The following is a 19061-nucleotide window of genomic DNA, read 5'->3' on the forward strand; positions in this document are numbered from 1 at the left end:
TATAATGTTGCTGTGAACTTTATGATGGGAGCTGATTGTTTCATGAACCTCGTAAAAATGATTTGGAGGGTGATTACATCACTGCCCCTGCCTCTGAACTGAGATGAGCCTGAGGTGAGCCTTCCTCGGTGCATGGAACACTTCCTGATGTTCCCCCATACAGGCCAGCCTCCTTTCAGATTTTAATATGTTCCTGTAATAGGTTTTGAGAAAGAAAAAAAAGATAATAAGGGGCACGAGAAATCCATCAGCCCAAGTTGTCATATTGCTATTGCCAGCCAAGATGAGTGACTAATGTCAGAGCATAGTACCAAAACTCAGAGAAACAGGCCTGATCGGCTTGGGCAGTAAATGAATGAGCTGATTACACATGTCTCAGATGGCTGGCATGAGTGTGTTGTCATAGTAACTCTTCCATAGAAGTTACTGAGCTTACCCAAGTTGTCGTCTCTGTCCCAACCCCAAACTACCTCGGGAGGAGGAGCTGGGCCCAGTCCATTCCTTATTTATGACCAGCCTTTAGGAAGTGGGAGGGGCCCACAGGGTGTCTCCTGCACAGGTTGCTTTGCTGAGTTACATCCACAAATGCCTCGGAGGGAGCCAGCTGGCTGCATCCTTCTTCTCACATTCCTGGGTCTGTCTGGGCTGGTTGGTGCAGTTACCAGAACATACTACATTGGAATTGTGGAAGAGTACTGGAACTATGTACCCCAAGGAAAGGATGTTATTACTGGCAAAAGTTTCTCAGAAGACAAGTGAGTGAACTTGGGGTCCTCACAGACTCCCAGGTTTGACTTCTTTTTGACTTTGCATGGGGAGGGTTATATTGCTTGGATGTTCTCATGGGGGCTAAGTTTACCTAGATCAACACAAGCGTTTTGCTTCTGCTTGAAGATGTCTACTGTGGAATCTGTAATCTGGAATTTCTTAGCCCCATTATTCATTGAGTTATTGATTTTCAGCTGTGTGTGTGAAGGGACACATACACAATCAAGTGTTTTGAGGAAAGGTTTCTTTTATGAAAGGGCTGTTTTCATAAGGTACCTTTGTAGCTTCAAGGGGATTCTGGACTCAGTCTTTTAAAAAAGATAATACATTTTGCTTAAAAATTTGAGCATTTTCAAGAAATCTGCAGTGTTAAACCATCATGTTTTCTTAGTATTTACTTTTGGAATGAGACCTTGTAATTAGAGACAGATGTGTTATGTTTTGGTTCGCTTTTGTAATGTTTAAAAGAGGGGAAGTAATGCTCAATTTCATTGGATTTTTAAGAGCTTCTCTGAGTCCACTCAGAAATGGCTCTTTCATGAGTGAGAGGTTTGTTTCTGCCTCAGTCCATTCATTCTGAGGTAATACAGTCCATCTCAGAGTCTGTGGCATAGGGGAGTGAGATGCTCCAGATCTTTAACATTCACAGAAAATCACCCTTGTCCACTCCCTCCACTCTGCAGCCCAGTGTCTGAACTATGTTACTTGTCCCCTGAATTTCTCTCTGAAGTCATATCTGGCTCCAGAAGCCATCATATATATTTCCTACTTTTGATTCCCAGAACATTTTCCAAGATGCTTTCATAGCCACTTTGAGATATTTGCATACAGTTGGATATTTGCCTACCCGGTTTCTTTCTGATAGGCATTCAGCATCCGTGGTCCATTTCCTAGGTCTGAAGTTAGTTGCTAAAGTTTAGGAATGCTTTGGAACTCTGTCAACCAGTCCTTAAGAGCCATGTGCTACTGCTTGTACGAAAGACTCTAGATCCAGCTGACTAGCAAAACAAAAGTGGCATCATTATGTTTTGTTTGCCAAATAAAGATGAGGCTGCCAGGAAAGTCTTCCTTAAGCTGTCTACCAGGAAAGTTCATGTCTTTAGGGCTATTTCCAAAGAAAGCTCTTAACTCCTTCCCATCCTATACCTGCTCACCATAGGTGTTGGTAGTCTTTATAATAACAAGTGGGTATTTGAGTTAAAGTGTTGTCTGACTACTGGGAACCTTCTCTAAAAATAGAACACTGCTGTCTCTGAGCACATGCACTAGATAGTCATCATAAGCAGCTGTTGGGTATAATAATGTTCACAATCTATAGTCTTTAAGCTATTTTGATAGTGGACTGCTTTTCTCTCTGATTGAGTAAAAAGCACCAAAGTTTTATCTTTCACCTGAAATACTCGGGTTGATGCTGCTGCCGGTGGCCATTTGTTCTTTGCTGCTTGCAGATGCTGCTACTCCCATTTTACAGACCAGGAACTGAGGCTCCAAGGTTAAATGCTTGCTGGAGTTTACAGAGTAAGCAGAAGCACTAAGGTCATTTAGCTAACATTACAGTGTCTGAGTTTCTTTTCCTTTCTTTTCCTTTCTTCTTCTTCCCCCCCTTTTTTTTTTAACCATCTAACCTGGCTTTTGCCAAAGGCAGACCTCTCTCACTGAATTAGATCTAACTTTGATGAAAACCAGGAACCCCAGCAAGTAAAATATTTTTGAAAATTCCAGTTCTTAAGCAGGGAATATTTAATCTCACTGGTCATTCTTCTCAGAGGAGTATTGAAAATGATAACTGGTGGCCAGTCACCAAACTGGTTTTCTGGGTTCATTGAAACCCAAAATACTTGTAATGGTTTTATGTAGATCATTTTTCATAGACTATGACACATTGCAGAAAGCATAATGAAATGTAAAAAAAATGACTGTGTGTAAAAGCAGTTAGGAATGACAAAACCTGTTTGACATCAGATTAGAAGGAGGAGGTCCAAAAATGCATCCCTGGGCAGTATTTGGCAGGCTAAGATGTCACACTGGGAATTCCAAGGGTCCTAGATGTTTCCTTCTGATGCGCAAAGGGCCAGTGTTCGTGTAGGCCTGACTGTCAGTTCTTGAAAGGAGAGTCTGGGTTTAGATGCAGCACAGACTGGCCTGCTATTAGTAACCACAGTAAGGAAGATGCTGATGGCCATGACTGAGCTCAGGACAAGACCCTAAGATGTTGGTTGTAGCCAGCTGATGGCCTTGTTTGGGAGCTGTGCTTGAGGCGTGTGTATGGAGTTCAGCATGCATTCTCTGCATTGGGTCGCTTTCTCTACAGCAGGAAGTAGCTGTCTTGGATGGGGTGTTCCTCAGGACAAGGAGACGGTGCGTCAGACACAGTCTGCTGTGTCAGTTATTCAGACTACAACAAAGACTGCACATAGAAAGGAGGATGCAGAGAGCCAGGTGCCCAGTATTCCACTAGGAGGGGAAAGATTCTGAAATAGGAATTTGGAGACCTGATTTTGGGTACTAGGTCTGCCCGAACTTATTATGTGATCTTTATTTAGGCAGTTCACATTACCTCTCTGAACATCACTGCCACTCCGAACATCTCTGAACACGCTGTATGTGTGCCAAGAGGTTCAAATATAATCCCTAAAGTCACCTGAATGGTGTAATTTCAAAGCATCTGACATACTTTTTGAAACTCAGCAAAATCCAACCTACTCTTTTGCCAATTCTTGAAAGATTTTTTGCAATGAGAAATGAAAAAAAGAGAGATAATTTGCGAAGATGACTTGCTTAAGAATTCAAGAGAGAGAGAGAGAAGGCCTGATACTAATAGTAGGGAGATGTGACAGTTTTTAAAGTACTCTGATTTTTTATTTAATTATCCACTTCTTTTTTGCTACATAAAAACTGTCTTTAACTCCTCACTTGACACATGAAAAATTTCCCACAAGCCTGGCTTAACCTTTAAACAATGTTTTCCAAAAGACTTATTTGAAAGGGAAAGCAACAAAGAGGGGAAGACAAAGAGAAAAACAGAGACAAAGGAAGAGAGAGAGAGAAACAGAGGGGTGGGAAGAGGAAAAAGCATCTTTCATCTGCAGGTTCACTCCCCAGATGGCCACAATAGCCAGATCTACACCAGGCTGAAGTCAGAAGCTGGAAACTCCATGCATGTGTCTTACATACATGACAGGGACCCATATTTGGGCCATCTTCTCTACTTTTCCAGGCACATTAATAGGAAGCTGGATTAGAGGTGGAGTGGGCAGCACTCCAACATAGAACACTGGTGTTGCAAGTGGTGGTTTAACGTGCTGTTCCACAATGCCAGCTCCAAGCCTGGCTTTTCCTGATTTGTTTCTTTCCTAAATGTTCACACAGCATGGGATTTTATCTTCCCTTTGGGCACAGAATTTTCTTCTTTCTGCTTTGCTTCCTGATGATCGGATATTAAAAGCATGACAATAGAGAAGCGGGCCATTCTTGGATAATACCTCTTCCTGCCATGAGATTTCTTCCTGACAATATCCCAGGGAGGCCTGAGTGCAAAGGCAACCAAATCGCTATTGTTAATCCAGTTGTTCTGGTTACTTTATAATTGAATAAGAAAATGGGCAAACATTAGGAAAAGCCAAGGGTAGGTGTCAATATTTCAGTTCAGTAGAAGCCAAAATTAGGTAATGCCAATTGTCTAATGTACCAGGAGGTAGAAATAAAAGTGAAATAATTTTACTGAGACTCCAAGACAACCACATGGTACAATTTAACTTCCCACCTTCACCACAGAGTTCATAAATATACTTGGGACTAAAACTACATATATATATATATATATTTTTTTTTTTTTTAATATGCAGGACTTGGGAGATGTTTCCTATTTAGAAATATTTCCTGTAGGGAAAGATGCTTCTTTTCCTCCTCCTCCTGGCTGGGCTTAATGGGTACACCAGGCTCTTTTGATTTACATGGGGGTGGTGCCAGCAGTTTGATCCCTTCATGCCAGTCCTGCTCAGGCTCATAAAGTGCTTAATTAAGGTGTGACTATGCTTCGGTAGTAAAGCGTGGTGGTTAATGGAACCTGAGTGGGGTCATCTTAGTTGAAGCCAAGGATCTCAGCAGGTAACACACGTATATGCAATGAAATGTAGTTTTCTGTGGATGTTAACTCATGGGCAGCACTGTCCTTCAACATGAACTAGGGCAATCACTGCTCAGCCCTGCATTTGTAGGGTCTGTTAGAGAACTTTAGTCAAGCTCATCACTGAGGTAGCTCTGGTGACAGCCGGGTGTTGAGTTTGGGTATTCCATAATAGCAATCCTTAGGACTGGTGGGAGGGAGACACCACTGTGAATATCTGAAGGAAAGTCCAATGTGGGGAAGTAGGTGCCTGGAAGACAGAGACTTTTATGATCTTTGGACTAGAGGGAAGGATATCATCTCATTGTTGCTTTGTCTCAGATGAATGGTGATATTTAAATGTCAAGTTCTATCTTATCACTATCGAAAACCATGTTTTGGCCCAGATGCTTTCTTCCTCTCTTATAGCTGCTGTAATGTCCTGATCAGTAAGTGGCTGCTTCCGCTTCCAATAGAGTGAAATATCACGTCTTAACTAAACTGGGATTTTGTATCTGCTTGTAAAAGACCTACAAAGATGAGCTGTGCAAGGCTAGGGTAGCAGGTGATATGACAGGGCATCAGGTGCTTTCTAGCTTCCTGATGTGCCATCCTTAGTATGTGGTTTTCCTTCCTAAACATGTTCATGGTCAGCAGTGGTCTAATACAGACTCCAAGCCAGCCCCAGATTGCAAATGACCTGGGGAACTTGAGCAGACAAGTTCATAATTCTTGCTCTACTTAGAAGGCAAGTAATTGAATCTTTTGTTGCTTTGGTCTTCTCACTGATAAGATACGATAATGCTAGTACTTGCTTCTGGGGGTGTATTAATCCTCGCTGGCAGGTATAACAAGTTACAAAGTAGGGGACTTAAAGCAGTAACAACATCTTCTCACTCTGTTGTGGAGTCCAGAGGTCTATAAAAGTATAATCAGCCACGCTCACTCCAAGACTCCAAGGAAGTTTAGTCTTTGCCTGTGCCGGCGTCTCTTGGCAGCCAACCATTCTTGGCCTGTGGCAATTTTACTCCAGTTTCTGCTTGCATTTTTGTATTACCTACTCCTCTTTGGGTGCTTAGCCTGTCTCTGCCTCTGCCTCTGACACTTCTGAGGACAATTAGGACCCACCTGGATATTCCAAGAGCATCTACTGATCTCAAGATCTTTTACTTAATCATGTCTGCAAAACTCTACTTTCCAAATGCGGTTATGAGGCTCAGGACTGAGGGGCTGGCTTCGGAAGCTATGTCAGCCTGCCCTTAGGTGATACTTTAAAGGTATGGAACTTGCAAATGTCCAGATATGGTGCCTGTACCTTGACAAATACCTTCTAAATGTTGTCCCCTGTGATAGTTCTCCCATCACAAAGGATTGTGGAGAGCAGAAGCTCTATGAGAAAGAGGTCTCACATGGTCACATTTTCTTAATGGAGCTTGACCAGAAATCATCACAATTACCATTAGTTGTGCACAACTCTTCCAGCTGCTGTGTATGACCCCACACACCACAGCACACTAGAGACATGGGTTTACAACCAAGAAAGCTGGAGTTCAGGGAAGTGAAGTCACTTTCCCAGGATCTCATCATCAGCAAGTATGAAAGTGGAATCTGAGCTTGTGCTCCTTCTCTGTGATCACAGGGGTTTGTTTTAACACAACCTGTGCATGTTGCAGGGAACTCCTGTGGAGGTAAAGCATAAGATGAAAGGACCCAAAACTTGGGTGGTACCAGAGAACTGGAGGTGAATGAATATACCTCGGCGCACATCTTCTGAATAGCTTGGAAAATTATTAATCTAATAGGGTGAGAATGGCTGTGCCAGACAGTGATCTGTGATCTGCACCTCTACCCTCCTCCTTTTTGCCAAGTGGCATTATTAGAGTTTGGCTGTTTTCTCCAGGATGGATAATGCCCCTTAATGAGCCTGGCCAGCACTACTGGTCTCATTAGGACTGTGATGACTTTACACATTTGCTGCAGTCCTATCCTTTGTTGGTACCATGCAGCAGCTCATCTCCACTGCATATCCATATTTCTGTCTCTGACATTCAGGTTCTATACAGCACAGCTGATATTTTCCATATGAAACTTTGCAGGGATTTTCCCATTCACATGTGGCAACTTCCCAAGACAGATAAGACAGATTTTTGAATTCAGGGACTGAATATGATGTGGTTCCACTTGATGGTTTATGTAAATGCTCAACACATATCTCCATGGTAAGTGATTGGAAACAATTACAACACTGAAATATCTGGGAGAATGAACTTTTCAGATCCAGCCAGGAAGCCCAACTCTGCACAGCATAGGTGATTCTCCTGAAGTAGTTTTGGTCTGGCAATGATTACTTTCATCTTATTTAGAAGCTGTTTCTCTTCACAGCACCTCCTGGACTTGGCAAGATGATGTCTTAAAGTCAGGTTGTGTGTCATGGTAAGCGCTATAGGAATGTGATTTCCAAATGTGGAAGCACATCACTATTTATACTGGTCAGAATGTGTCATTATAACAATCGTACCCACTCTTGGAGTCTTAATGTTGCAAAGGATTATTTTTCACACACTCAGTTCCTTCAGGGCCATATGATTCTAGACCAGCATCTGATCCAGGCATCGCAGAAATCTGGGCTGCTTTGAGATCTTGAGATCTTTGCTGTCTCTACACAAGGCTTCCCCTGCAGTTCCAGAAGTGACACCATCTCTCTTTTTAAAAAGGATTTATTTATTTTTATTGGAAAGGCTGATAGAGAGGAAGATCTTCCGTCCGATGGTTCACTCCGCAAGCGGTTGCAACGGCTGGAGCTGTGCCAATCTGCAGCCAGGAGCCAGGAACTCTTCTCCCATGTGGATGCAAGGTCCCAAGGCTTTGGGCTGTCCTTGACTGCTTTCCCAGGCCACAAGCAGGGAGCTGGATGGGAAGTGGGGCCGCTGTGGTTAGAACCGTTGCCCATATGGTTTCCTGATGCGTGCAAGGCGAGGATTTAGCCACTACACTATTGTGCCAGGCCAACACCGTCTCTTGCATGCATTGTTTGCCAAAGCTTCATAATTCCACCTCACTGCAAAAGCAGGACCTTTGTTCTCCCCTTCTGCTGGAGGAAAGAAGAATCAGACCATGCAAGTCCCTAAGAATTATTTGGCCAGAACATTTGGTGACATCAAGGAAATAATATTTACTGTGGTCTTACCACTGGTAAATCTGAAGTGGGGTCTAGACACTGAAAATCTTGCAGATGTCTCCAATGACACAAATACAATAGGAACATGGGTGGATATTTGGGAACCCATTTTGAGGCAACGATAGACCGTTTAAATTGTAAGACTGATATACGGCCAGGAATGTGCAGAGCAAGTCCATGGATAACTAATGCTGAAATAGCAGCCCAAGGAACACATTCTGTAGACAGTCAGTAGATATTTCGCTGTGAGGCTCCATTTCACCTCATGTTTGGGTGGCTTTGCCAGACAACTCCTGGTCTCCTAGATGTGATGGAGAAAGGTCTTGAGTAGATATGGGGCCAGGATGGTTTAGCAGATTAAAAGCAGCTGTGTGGGACTGGCACCATGGGGTAGTAGGCTAAGTTTCTTGTGGTGGCAGCATCCCATATGGGTGCTGGTTCAGGTCCTGACTGCTCCACTTCACATCTAGCTCCCGGCTTATGGCCTGGGAAAGCAGCAGAAGATAACCCAAGTTCTTGGAACCCTACAAAGAAACTCCTAGCTCCTGACTTTGGATTGGCTCAGCTTTTAGAGTTGTGGCCATTTGAGAAGTGAACCAGCAGATTGAAGATCTTTGTCTCTGTCTCTGTCTCTCTGTAACTCTGCCTTTCAAAAAAAAATTTTTTTAAAGCAGCAATGTTTGTGAGAAAGTGTATTTTCAGGTGTGTATACTCACGTATGCTGTAGAAATGGGTGGAGGGGTGGAGAGGCATGGAAGGTCAAGTGTCCATCCTTCCAGAACCTCTAGAATTGCAATACTCTAGGAATAACCTCCTTGAGTTTCCTGTCCACGAGGCTGAACTAGAGCACTTGGAGGAGTCTGAATCCAACCTTTGCTCAGCTGCCATCTCACTGGGTGGCTTGGAGCCACCTGTGAAGCTATGCGACGACTCCTGCTCTGGGGTTCATTAGCCAGCTTATGAGTGACTCAGTGCTTCCTCAGCTTCTTCATTCATCTTATGCTTCGGAATAGCCTGTTCCATTGGCAGTTTTATTAAGCTGCTAAGTAACAGTGCCTAGACAACAGTTGCTTAAAAATACTAGATGTTTATTTGTTTATTATCATTTTTGGTATTTTCTTACATTAAGGAGATGCAGAGGTTGACAGTCACTAGGGTTCTGCGTTCCTTTCAGCTTTCTGCTTGACCCTCCCTAGGGTGTGATCCTCTTCATTATCTCAAAATAGTTGCTGGAATTCAATCAGCACATCTTCACTTTAGGCATGAGTAAAAGATCGAGCAAAGGAGCAAAAGTATCTCTGCCAGCTATATCCAAAGGAGTATCAGCAAGTGACTTTTGCTAGCATCTCACTGGCTCAAGCTATGCCTTGTGACTATCCCAAGCTACTATGAGGCTGAGAAATGTAGCAACCTGTATAATAAACCATAGTGTCAGGTACTCAGATTTTTAAAATCCCATTCATTTATGTAGGTAAATAAGCTTCTATCTTGCACAAAGGCAGAGGGCCCAGCATATGACAGCCAGGCCTGAGACCTCAACCCAATGCCCAAGAGAGGGGGACTTGGCAAGCCCAAGAGAGGATACACAAGGATTCTGTTCCCTCTCAGGGAGCAGGCACTGGGCTCTCTGCCCAGGAAGCCAGTGCCCTTGCAGGGAGGAGGGCTGACTCTGACAACAGGCTCGGTGATGGCAGTTTGGTTTCTGGAGGTTGGCAGCTCCTCAGAGAATTTCTCTGCCTGCTACTGCATGGCCAAGCACCCTGGTCTTCTCTCCTATATAGTATGTGAGCTTGTTTTCACTATGAAAGTGAGTATGTGCAAACAGGTTAATCATTCCCATAGGTAAAAGAGAATGCAGGAAAACAAATTCCTCATCTTTCCTTACTTCTGTGGCCTCAGTCCTGTGGCCCCAGGTCTGCATTTGCATGGTTTCCCTAGCCTACTTTCTAGATGGGCCACACCCACTGTTTAAAGAGCACACCTGGCATCAGATTTCATAGGTGCTCTGCACTCCCCTTTCTTGCTTGGGGTCATTGTGATCATGTCATGCTAGCTCACATAACAATGCTTTATTCTGTATGTCTGTGACAACACATGACAGTACAAATGCACCATCAGATATTTACCCCATCCAAGTTCAAAAACAATGTAGTCTTTCCTGCTGTCTGCTACAAAATCATCCTCTGCCTCTTTGAATAGGATGCCAGTCTTGATTCTGTTGTCTGGATTGGGAGTTGAACTCCAGGACAGAGGGAGGGAGAGTGCTGTGTTGCCTCTGGGAGGCCTGGCCTTGTGCCTCTGGAGGTGCCAGTCCTTCTTGAGTCAGGTCTGTCCCTGGCTCCTCCATGAGCATCCTGAACTTATGGTTTCATTCCTTATCCCAGGTACTGCCTCTACTGACTCTATGGCAGGTGCAGGACAAGGTTGACACATGCAGGGGCAAGTTGGCATTCTGATGTTTGGGAAACAATCTGCAACTCCAATTGATAGCTTAAAAAAAACTTGAGGAGAGGCTGAGGTGAGAGGGTGAGCTGGAGGTGGCAGCTCACATCTTCCGTTTGGCTGCAAGAAGGAACCCACCCTGCAGAGAATAGGACCAATTCTCCTTGAAGGAGATTTTACTGAATACCTGTTGTTACTTACGCAAAATTCTCGGGTCCCTGTCTGAGCTCCATCTGAAGCAGCTGTTCAGCACCTTCCCAACCACATACGATACCACAGCTGTGCTCTGAGAACTGTGGTTTTCTCCACCTTCAATATCATTGTCAGTGTCCTTTAGAGCTGAGGCCTGGCTGCCCCACGCTTAAACCTGGTTCAGCTAGGGAGCCCAGAAGGTTCTCCAGCCTCTGGGTCAAGGTCACCTTCATTAAAAGCAGTTCTATTACTAATGGTTCAACTGGGCTCCTGATCTTGTTAGGTGTTTAAGCTACATCCCTTGGCCAGTCGGAGAACATTTCAGCAGAACTTTAAGAACTTAATATGGTGTCTTTAATTCCTTTCCTTTTACATTTTGCTGTGTAGTGAGTTTCAGTTTAGCAATTTGAAGAAGGCAAAATGGCTGTAAACCATACTTGTCAGTAGGATCCTGGGAGAAAGAAAATTTTCCCTAAGGTAAGCCCAGAAAAAGAAGCTCACAAAGTCATGTTGTTAGATTTCTAAAAGATTCCAGCAGGATATGATAACCACAGATTTTACCCTGGGCCCAGGCATAATCAGATGAATGCCTTATATATGAAGGAACATGGGTGGATTCTTCCCTAATCATTACCACCATGGGAAAACAACTCTGTGTATTCTGGCGGTAGTAAGATCTTACATCATCCAGTTGTGGAGAGGGCCACACCCAAAGATCCTGGAGTTGCATGCCATCTATGTAGAGCAAGGAGAGCAAGTGCTTGCCAAATATGTCTAGCCACACTCCCATATCTAGCAGACACTGTGTGCGGGTCAAGGCATTCTTCCTGTCTGATTGAACTCTATCTTGACAGCCATTATGGATCAGTCAGATTTGATAGACAAGATAAAATCTATTTGCCATCCTGGGCTTAGATGATAAAGTCAAGAATGGCAGTATGCTCTTCCCAGTCAATATAGTTTGCAAAACCTATCTTCATTTTAACTCACAAATTCAAATTCATTTGTTTTGAGAGATTCCATAGCCATTTAGCAACTTGGAACTTTTAGGAAATTTGAAATAGGAAATTAGGAGTTGCATAAGAGGAAATTATGCCATGCTTTAGAATAAAAGAGAGGTTTGAAGAGTTTTGGTCTTCAGTAACCCCACAAACCAGAGATAGACATGTGTTGTATAGAATTTCATATATGTTTATAGAAAACAAAACACGCTTTTAGGGGAGTCAGTGCTGTAACACGGTAAGTTAAGCTTCCCCCTGTGACATCCAAACCCATTTTGGTGCTGATTCGAGCCCTGGCTGCTCCAGCTTCCTGCTAATGTGCCTTGGAAAATAGACCCTGTACCTAGGCAGGAAATCAGGAGTAGGCTCCTGGCTCCCAGTTTCAGATCTGCTCAGTTCTGACCATTGCAGCCATTTAGGGAATGAACCAGAATAATTTCTCTCTTTCTTTTTTCTTTCTTTCAGTCTTTCTCTCTCTTTCCTCTAATTTTGTCTTTATAAAAAATAATTTTTAAAAGACTTATTTATTTTTAAATTGCATATTTCTCTATTATTATTACCATTTTATGATATGGTTCCATAGGCCCTGGGATTTCCCTTTCCCCCTCTGCAAAAACTTCTGCACTGGGTTCCTCTATATTATTATTATAGTATAGTTCTTTATAAATGGCCATAATTCCATCATTGCAGGCATGGACAATGGCAGAGTCCAACATCCTATTGTCAACATATATTTAATAGTTTCATTGGGAGTCCATCTTTGATCTGGAAGTAGAGATGCCTACTACATTGTATCCTCAATCTGGATATGACAGTCTCCATTACACAGTCACTATACATCTCCTTAAATGAAAAGCCACAAAACAAAAATCAACAACAGGAAGAATAGAAATTTACAATGCAATGAAGTTAAATAACACGCTACTAAATGACTGATGTGTCACTGAAGAAATAGAAAATCAAGAACCTTCATGAAGAAAATGAAGCTACTGTATCACAAAGAATTTTTTTTAAAGATTTATTTATTCTTATTACAAAGTCAGATATACAGAGAGGAGGAGAGACAGAGAGGAAGATCTTCCGTCTGATGATTCACTCCCCAAGTGAGTGCAACGGCTGGTGCTGTGCCGACCTGAAGCCGGGAACCAGGAACCTCTCCCGGGTCTCCCAAGTGGGTGCAGGATCCCAAGGCTTTGGGCTGTCCTTGACTGCTTCCCCAGGCCACAAACAGGGAGCTGGATGGGAAGTGGAGGTGCTGGGATTAGAACCGGCGCCCATGTGGGAACCCCGGGGCTTTCAAGGCAAGGACTTTAGCCACCAGGCCACTGTGCCGGGCCCTCCATTGAATTTTTAATTTGCTCTATTGTCTCCTTCACTTCCAATAATTCTGCTTGATTTTGTTTCAGTATTTCTATTTCCTATTGATGTACTGCTTAAATTCCTTGAACTCCGGTATGTGCTTCTCATTGTTGATAAGAAGCTTTCTAAGGAGTTTTCTGAATTCTATATTCCCCCATTTGCTTGGTGTATTCCGCAGTTAACTCTGAGACTGGCGAAGACTTTTGCTCCTTTGCAGGGGAGTCTTCAGTAATATTGATTGCACCTCTATCTCTTCTTTTGCTGTTGGTTATTGTACTTCTGGTTATCAGATTCTTCTGTTTGGAGCAGGTTTCTAAGCTGTTTCTCCCACAGATCTACAATTGAATTTTGGTACCTGGTTGTTTGCAATTGCTTGTGGCACTCCCTCCAGTGAGTTTCAGATCTAGGCTCTCATGTTAGATTTCCACCACGGTCTCCATAGCCCCAGCTCCTGGCTCACCAGTCTGCACCTCCTGTGGTCCCATGCCGAGTCAGCAGCATCGTCTGCACAAACTTTCTCCCACTTCTAATTTGAGCAGTTTCCGGGATTAGGGAGATACCAGGTGTCCTAAGTATCGATGTTGTTGGTGGTGCTGATCATGCTGGAGCCTGCTTGCCATTAGATCTGAGGTTCACATGCAACTGTTTTGAGTTGTGAGATGCCAAAGTCAGTATTATTTTCAATGTGGGACCAGTGCAATGCACTGAGCTGGAAGCGAGTTTGCTCCTAGCTCAGTGCATGTGCAACTCACTGTTGTCCCTGCCGTTTCCAAAGTCTTTGCCCCCTGTACAAAATGGTGCTTGATGTGTAACCAGTGGAGTTCTTGATCTGCTGACCATTAGGTCAGGGGGATACCTAGACCCATTTTGGGTGGAACCCATAGGATGCCACCTTGGTGAAATACTGAGCCAGAAATGAGTTTGCTCCTATCCTAGTGCCTGTACAGTCCTGTCTCATAGCTTTTTCTTCCCTATGCAAAATGGAATGCTATGTAGCCTTGATGGAGTCTGGGCTGTGAAGTCCATCCTGTTCCTGCACCACCAGTTTCGGATCTGCTGCTATGTTTCTGCTCCTGGTTGAATCAAACAGACCAGCAAGATGGGCTGTTCTTTATCTGGATTCACCTCCTGAGCTTCCAGAGAACTCCCCTTCCACCTGGTTGCTGGTGGAGCTCCAGCCAGCCACTGGTGGATTCAGATTGCTGCTTGGTGAGTGCTACTGGGGTATCTGGTCACTGCATCACCACGCTTTTGTGTCAGCTGATTTCCTGTGTCCATCAATCTCCAGGTGCCTTTCTGCCTTTCTGCCTTTTGTCTGTGCTCTCCTTCTTCCTGGAATGTGCCCTTTCTGCTTCACCCTGGCGAATGTTTTTCCATCTGTTTAAATATGTCCATACCACATTCTGTCATCTTGATTCCCCTCAGGACCTGAAAATATTTATTTATTTTTACCGGAATGGCAGATGTACAGAGAGAGATGGAAAGACAGAGAGAAAGATCTTCTCTGTGCTGATTCATTCCCCAGGTGGCTGCAACAGCCAGAGTTGAGCAGATCCGAAGCCAGCTTCTTTCTGGGTCTCCCATGCGGGCGCAGGGTCCCAAGGCTTTGGGCCATCCTCTACTGCTTTCCCTGACCATAAGCAGGGAGCTTTTTGGGAAGTGGAGCAGCTGCCAGGACTTGAACTGGCGCCCATATGGGATTCTGGCGCGTTCAAGGTGAGGACTTTAACCACTAGGTTACTGTACTGGGTCCCCTAAAGTAAATAAAAAAAAAAAAAAAAAAGAAAATAGAACATAATTTGACAAGTGCCATCACTAGTGTATAAATAGTGAATGAACAGAGCATTGTATGTGTAGAGAGGAAGAAAGGAGGAAGAAATGGAACCAAACTTGAAGGATAATTGGCTGGTTGTGGAATGAGGGAGACCCCTGAGGCCCAGAAAAACAAAAATGTAGAATTTCAGGACAGTTTAAAAGACAAGATGTCTTCTTATTTGGGAGAAACTTGAAGATCTGCGAGTTGGGGAGAAGAGGGAGGAAATGAGGCAGGAATGAAAGCTGGAGCTCCTTGCTGCAACTGAGAATTTTCCCTATTTTAGGGCTTTCTTCCTGGCTTGACTTGGGTGCTGGTTCCTCTGCCTGCCCATGTGGTTCTTCTCTTATTTGGGGGGCTTGCTGTCTCTAGCTCTGTCATCCTGAGGAGTCTGCATAGGGACCAAACCACCATTCATAGCTGAGACTGCTGGAGAGCCTCGTGTTAGACACTGCTGAGGTATTTCCACTAGAGCCATCGATGTCCAGATATTTGAAAGTATTTTTAGTTTTTGAGCCTAAACTACCCTTTGTAGCCTTAAGGAAGCAAGCAAAAATATACTCAGTTAGTGCAGAATTGGGAGACATTGATCCTAAGTTTCAGGTTCCTCCATACTGTGGTTTCAGGTTCCTCCTCAGCATACTATGGCTAATTTTTTCTTAAGATTTATTTATTTATTTTTATTGGAAAGTCAGATATATACAGAGAGAGACAGAGAGAGGCAGACAGACAGACGGATAGGAAGATCTTCTGTCCGATGATTCAATCCCCAAGTGGCTGCAGTGGCCAGAGCTGAGCTGATCCGAAGCCAGGAGCCTCATTTGGGCCTTCCACTCAGGTGCAGGGTCCTAAAGCCTTAGGCTGTCCTCCACTGCCTTCCCAGGCCACAAGCAGGGAGCTGGATGGGAAGCAAGGCCACTGGGATTAGAACCAGTACCCATATGGGATCCTGGAGCGTGCAAGATGAGGACGCCAGCCACTAGGCTACCATGCCAGGCCCGCTGCGGCTATTCCTGAACTAACCCCTGTGATCTAGGGCAAGTGTGGGTCACAACTCCCACCTTGTATTCAGTGTACTGAGGGGACCTGACATGCTCACAGCTTGGGTGAGTTCCATGTTCCACCACTGGAGCTGGGGCAGTGGCCCCCATTGTAAACTCTGAGAATAAGGGCGAGGTATGCTTTTAGATAAATGAGTGTTGAGGGCTACCTTGCCAGACCCCAAACGCTTTATCACATAAGCCTGGTCCATCTTCTTTGCTTAACAGATATCTGTTCTTTGGGAGACTATTCAGGCATTTGTTTTTTCTAGGAAGCCTCCCCTGGCCTGTCTTTCAGCTATGTGTTCTAATAGCTTTCCCTTCCAGCATGGGAGCTCCTTCAAGATAGGGACTTTGTCTCATTTGTGTTGCTAGTACCGAGTACAGGGCTTGACATAACTACTACCTGTTGAATGACAGAGAGGGAACACGTGCATGCGCAGGTGCACCTGGAAGTCGGTACTTCTAGGACTTGAGCTAGACTTGAAGTTCTGTACTAGAACATATGCTGGGAATGGGGAAGGGTCTTTAGCTCCATAGGGATGTCATGGTCATTCTGAAGTGGCTTCTCCAGTGCTATTTTAGTGTCAAACTCCCAGACCCGATGGACTGAGACTTCCTCTTATTCTGAGACCTCAGCAGGACACCAGATCATATAACATCTCAGAATCCTGACCACTTTCCCCACAGCCATCCCTTTCTGCTTCTTTTTTTTTTTTAATTTTTTATTTATATTGTTGACAATCTTTACATAGTTAGTTACAGTAAAAAGGTTCAGGGGCTATAGGGAAGTGGGTAAGACTATTATGTCCATATTGTTTCCTTCATGTATCTGAGGTAAAGGGGGATATTGAGGAAGAAGCCCCACCCAGTTTAGTTTCCCACCCACCCCAAGTCCCGGATGTGGGGCATGCTCTGAGATACTTGCTCAAGTGGTTTTAATAGTTCACCAGTTATGAATCGCTGCCATTTTCACCACTCCAAGCTCGGTGAGGTCGTTGAAGAATCCACTGATTGTTAGAGTCTTCATTTGCCCAGTATTTCGCTGCCAACATATAGCTGAGGTGGTTGACTGACTTGTTCTTTCTTCTGTCTTTTCTTGGCTAGGTTCTGAGTCCAGCATTTTGATTGGGGAGATCCCCAAAGAAACTTTGAGGTATTCCCAGACCAGATTCTTGTATGTTCTAGCAAGCACAGGGCCCGGCACAGTCAGCCCTGATCAGCTGATGGTTGCAATGGCTAGGTTGGTTCTGGTTTCAGTCCCAACTTGCACTGGAACCAGTGGGTGTTGCAGTCCAGCCCTTTCTGCTTCTTGTATCATCTGCTCTGATCTCCTCAGTCTCCCCATTCTCTTGGCTCTCCCCTTTGCCTGACCCCTTTAAAACTTGCACATCATGGCTGCAGACTGTCCATAAGCACTAAGCATCATGTCACCTACTATGAAAATTTCTGTGAGTCCCTCAGAATCTACATGTAGCTGCATTTCCCACTTCACAGCCTCTCAGACCTGAGCCGAGCTTATACTCCACTTTCCTGTGCCACGTGCAGTTCTTCCTCCTCATTGTTCATGCCTCATCCCTTATTCTCCCTTTGTTACCCACACCTGCCTCCCTTGGGTGTGTTTTTCTGACCTTGTCTTATCATAGCAGTAGTTCCCATCTTTTAACTGCCATATTCATGGAAAAGTTGAGCCTATATCTGTTGTATAAGAGGATCTTCAAAAAGTTCATGGAAGATGCATGCTATGCAAAGAAACTTTGCATTGTTTACAGAGGTTTTTTTTGCATCAAAATGAACTTTCCATTCAAACCCATTTTTTTTTCTGTGAACTTTTTAAGCTATTTTTACATAAGTTGCTCAGTTAACATTTGCTCATATTTGCTGCTCAGGTACTTAGTTCTTTCATTGTTAGATGATAATTCTTTTGTATCCCTCCGTAGCATGTGGCAGAGGGGTAGAAATATGGTAGACGTTCAGTAAGTTCAATGAAAAAGTGAATGGGCTGTATTGAATGAAAAGGGGCAAATAGGCAGCATGACGTTAGAGTTCTTTGGTTTTGTTTTAGTTTGGCTGTGAACTCACTTGTGTCTTTTGGTTTGGCACTTGCTGATTCTTGTTTCCAAGGTGGTAAATTGAAGGTAGCCTTGTCAGCCCTACAGAGGCTACAGGTTTTGGTGAACACCACATGAGAATTTATATACGCAAAGTACTTTGTGAACTTTTGGCTAGCTATTAGGATTTATCCTTTAATTTCAATTATAAAATATTTTCCTTTTTGCTTTTAGACTTGCAACCTTATTTCTTGAAAGAGGGCCCAACAGGATAGGCGGCATTTACAAAAAGGCTGTCTACAGACACTTCACAGATGGAACCTACTCCACAGAGATTCCCAAACCCCCGTGGCTTGGATTCCTGGGCCCCATCCTGAGGGCTGAAGTAGGTGATGTGATTGTCATTCATTTACGGAACTTTGCTTCCCGACCTTACTCATTGCATCCACATGGCGTTTTCTACAACAAAGATTCGGAAGGTAAATATCAATCCTATGCCATTGGTATCTTCTCTGTCTTATGAGTAAAGTTACTGCCAGTTACATAATCAGGGACTGTAAGACCATATGATTTTACATGTTGTGTTTTCATCTTCTCTCTACACTCGTGTCTCTCTTCTTTCTCCTCTTCCTTTTTTCTTCCCTTATTTCCTTCCTTCCATCTTTGTTCCCGCCATGTTGACACTGGGCTGGGTGCTGTTCCCTTGGAACCTCTCCTACCACACACCCATTAACTTTTGCCCTGGTAACTCTGTCATGCTGTCCTAGTAGCCAATTGAGTGGAGAGCAGTATGTACCTGTCTCCAATCATCCTGGGCTTGCCTTGGGTAGGGTTAACTCAGTACAAGGGGATCCTCACCTCCCTGCTCCAGGCTGCTGTATTTGGTGTTTTGAAGTAGCCCTATTGAAATACTGTGTATATAGCAAGAAATGTACACTCTGTACAGACAGATGAGGTTTTTGGGGTCATCTAATCACACTCATGACCAACAGCTAAATTAACAACAATGTGTTACTAATAACCTAGCAGTGCACACTATTCCTCCCTCTCGATCCCTTTCCTTCCGCCTTAAAAAAAGAACGAGTGAGGTACACATTGTCATCAACAGGGTA

At 43.9% G+C, this 19061-nt stretch overlaps 1 protein-coding gene across 1 annotated transcript in view; it reads left to right on the forward strand.

Moving 5' to 3' along the window:
• The first annotated feature begins 585 nt into the window (after positions 1–585).
• Positions 586–19061, forward strand: part of HEPHL1 (hephaestin like 1) — an 84691-nt gene continuing 66215 nt past the window's right edge. The window contains exons 1-2 of the mRNA XM_004585173.4: positions 586–755; positions 18184–18428. Coding sequence (XP_004585230.2) covers positions 586–755; positions 18184–18428 — 415 coding nt within the window. The remainder of the gene's footprint in view (positions 756–18183; positions 18429–19061) is intronic.

Source organism: Ochotona princeps, chromosome 4 (assembly GCF_030435755.1).
Source record: "Ochotona princeps isolate mOchPri1 chromosome 4, mOchPri1.hap1, whole genome shotgun sequence".
NCBI classification, from domain to species: Eukaryota; Metazoa; Chordata; class Mammalia; order Lagomorpha; family Ochotonidae; genus Ochotona; species Ochotona princeps.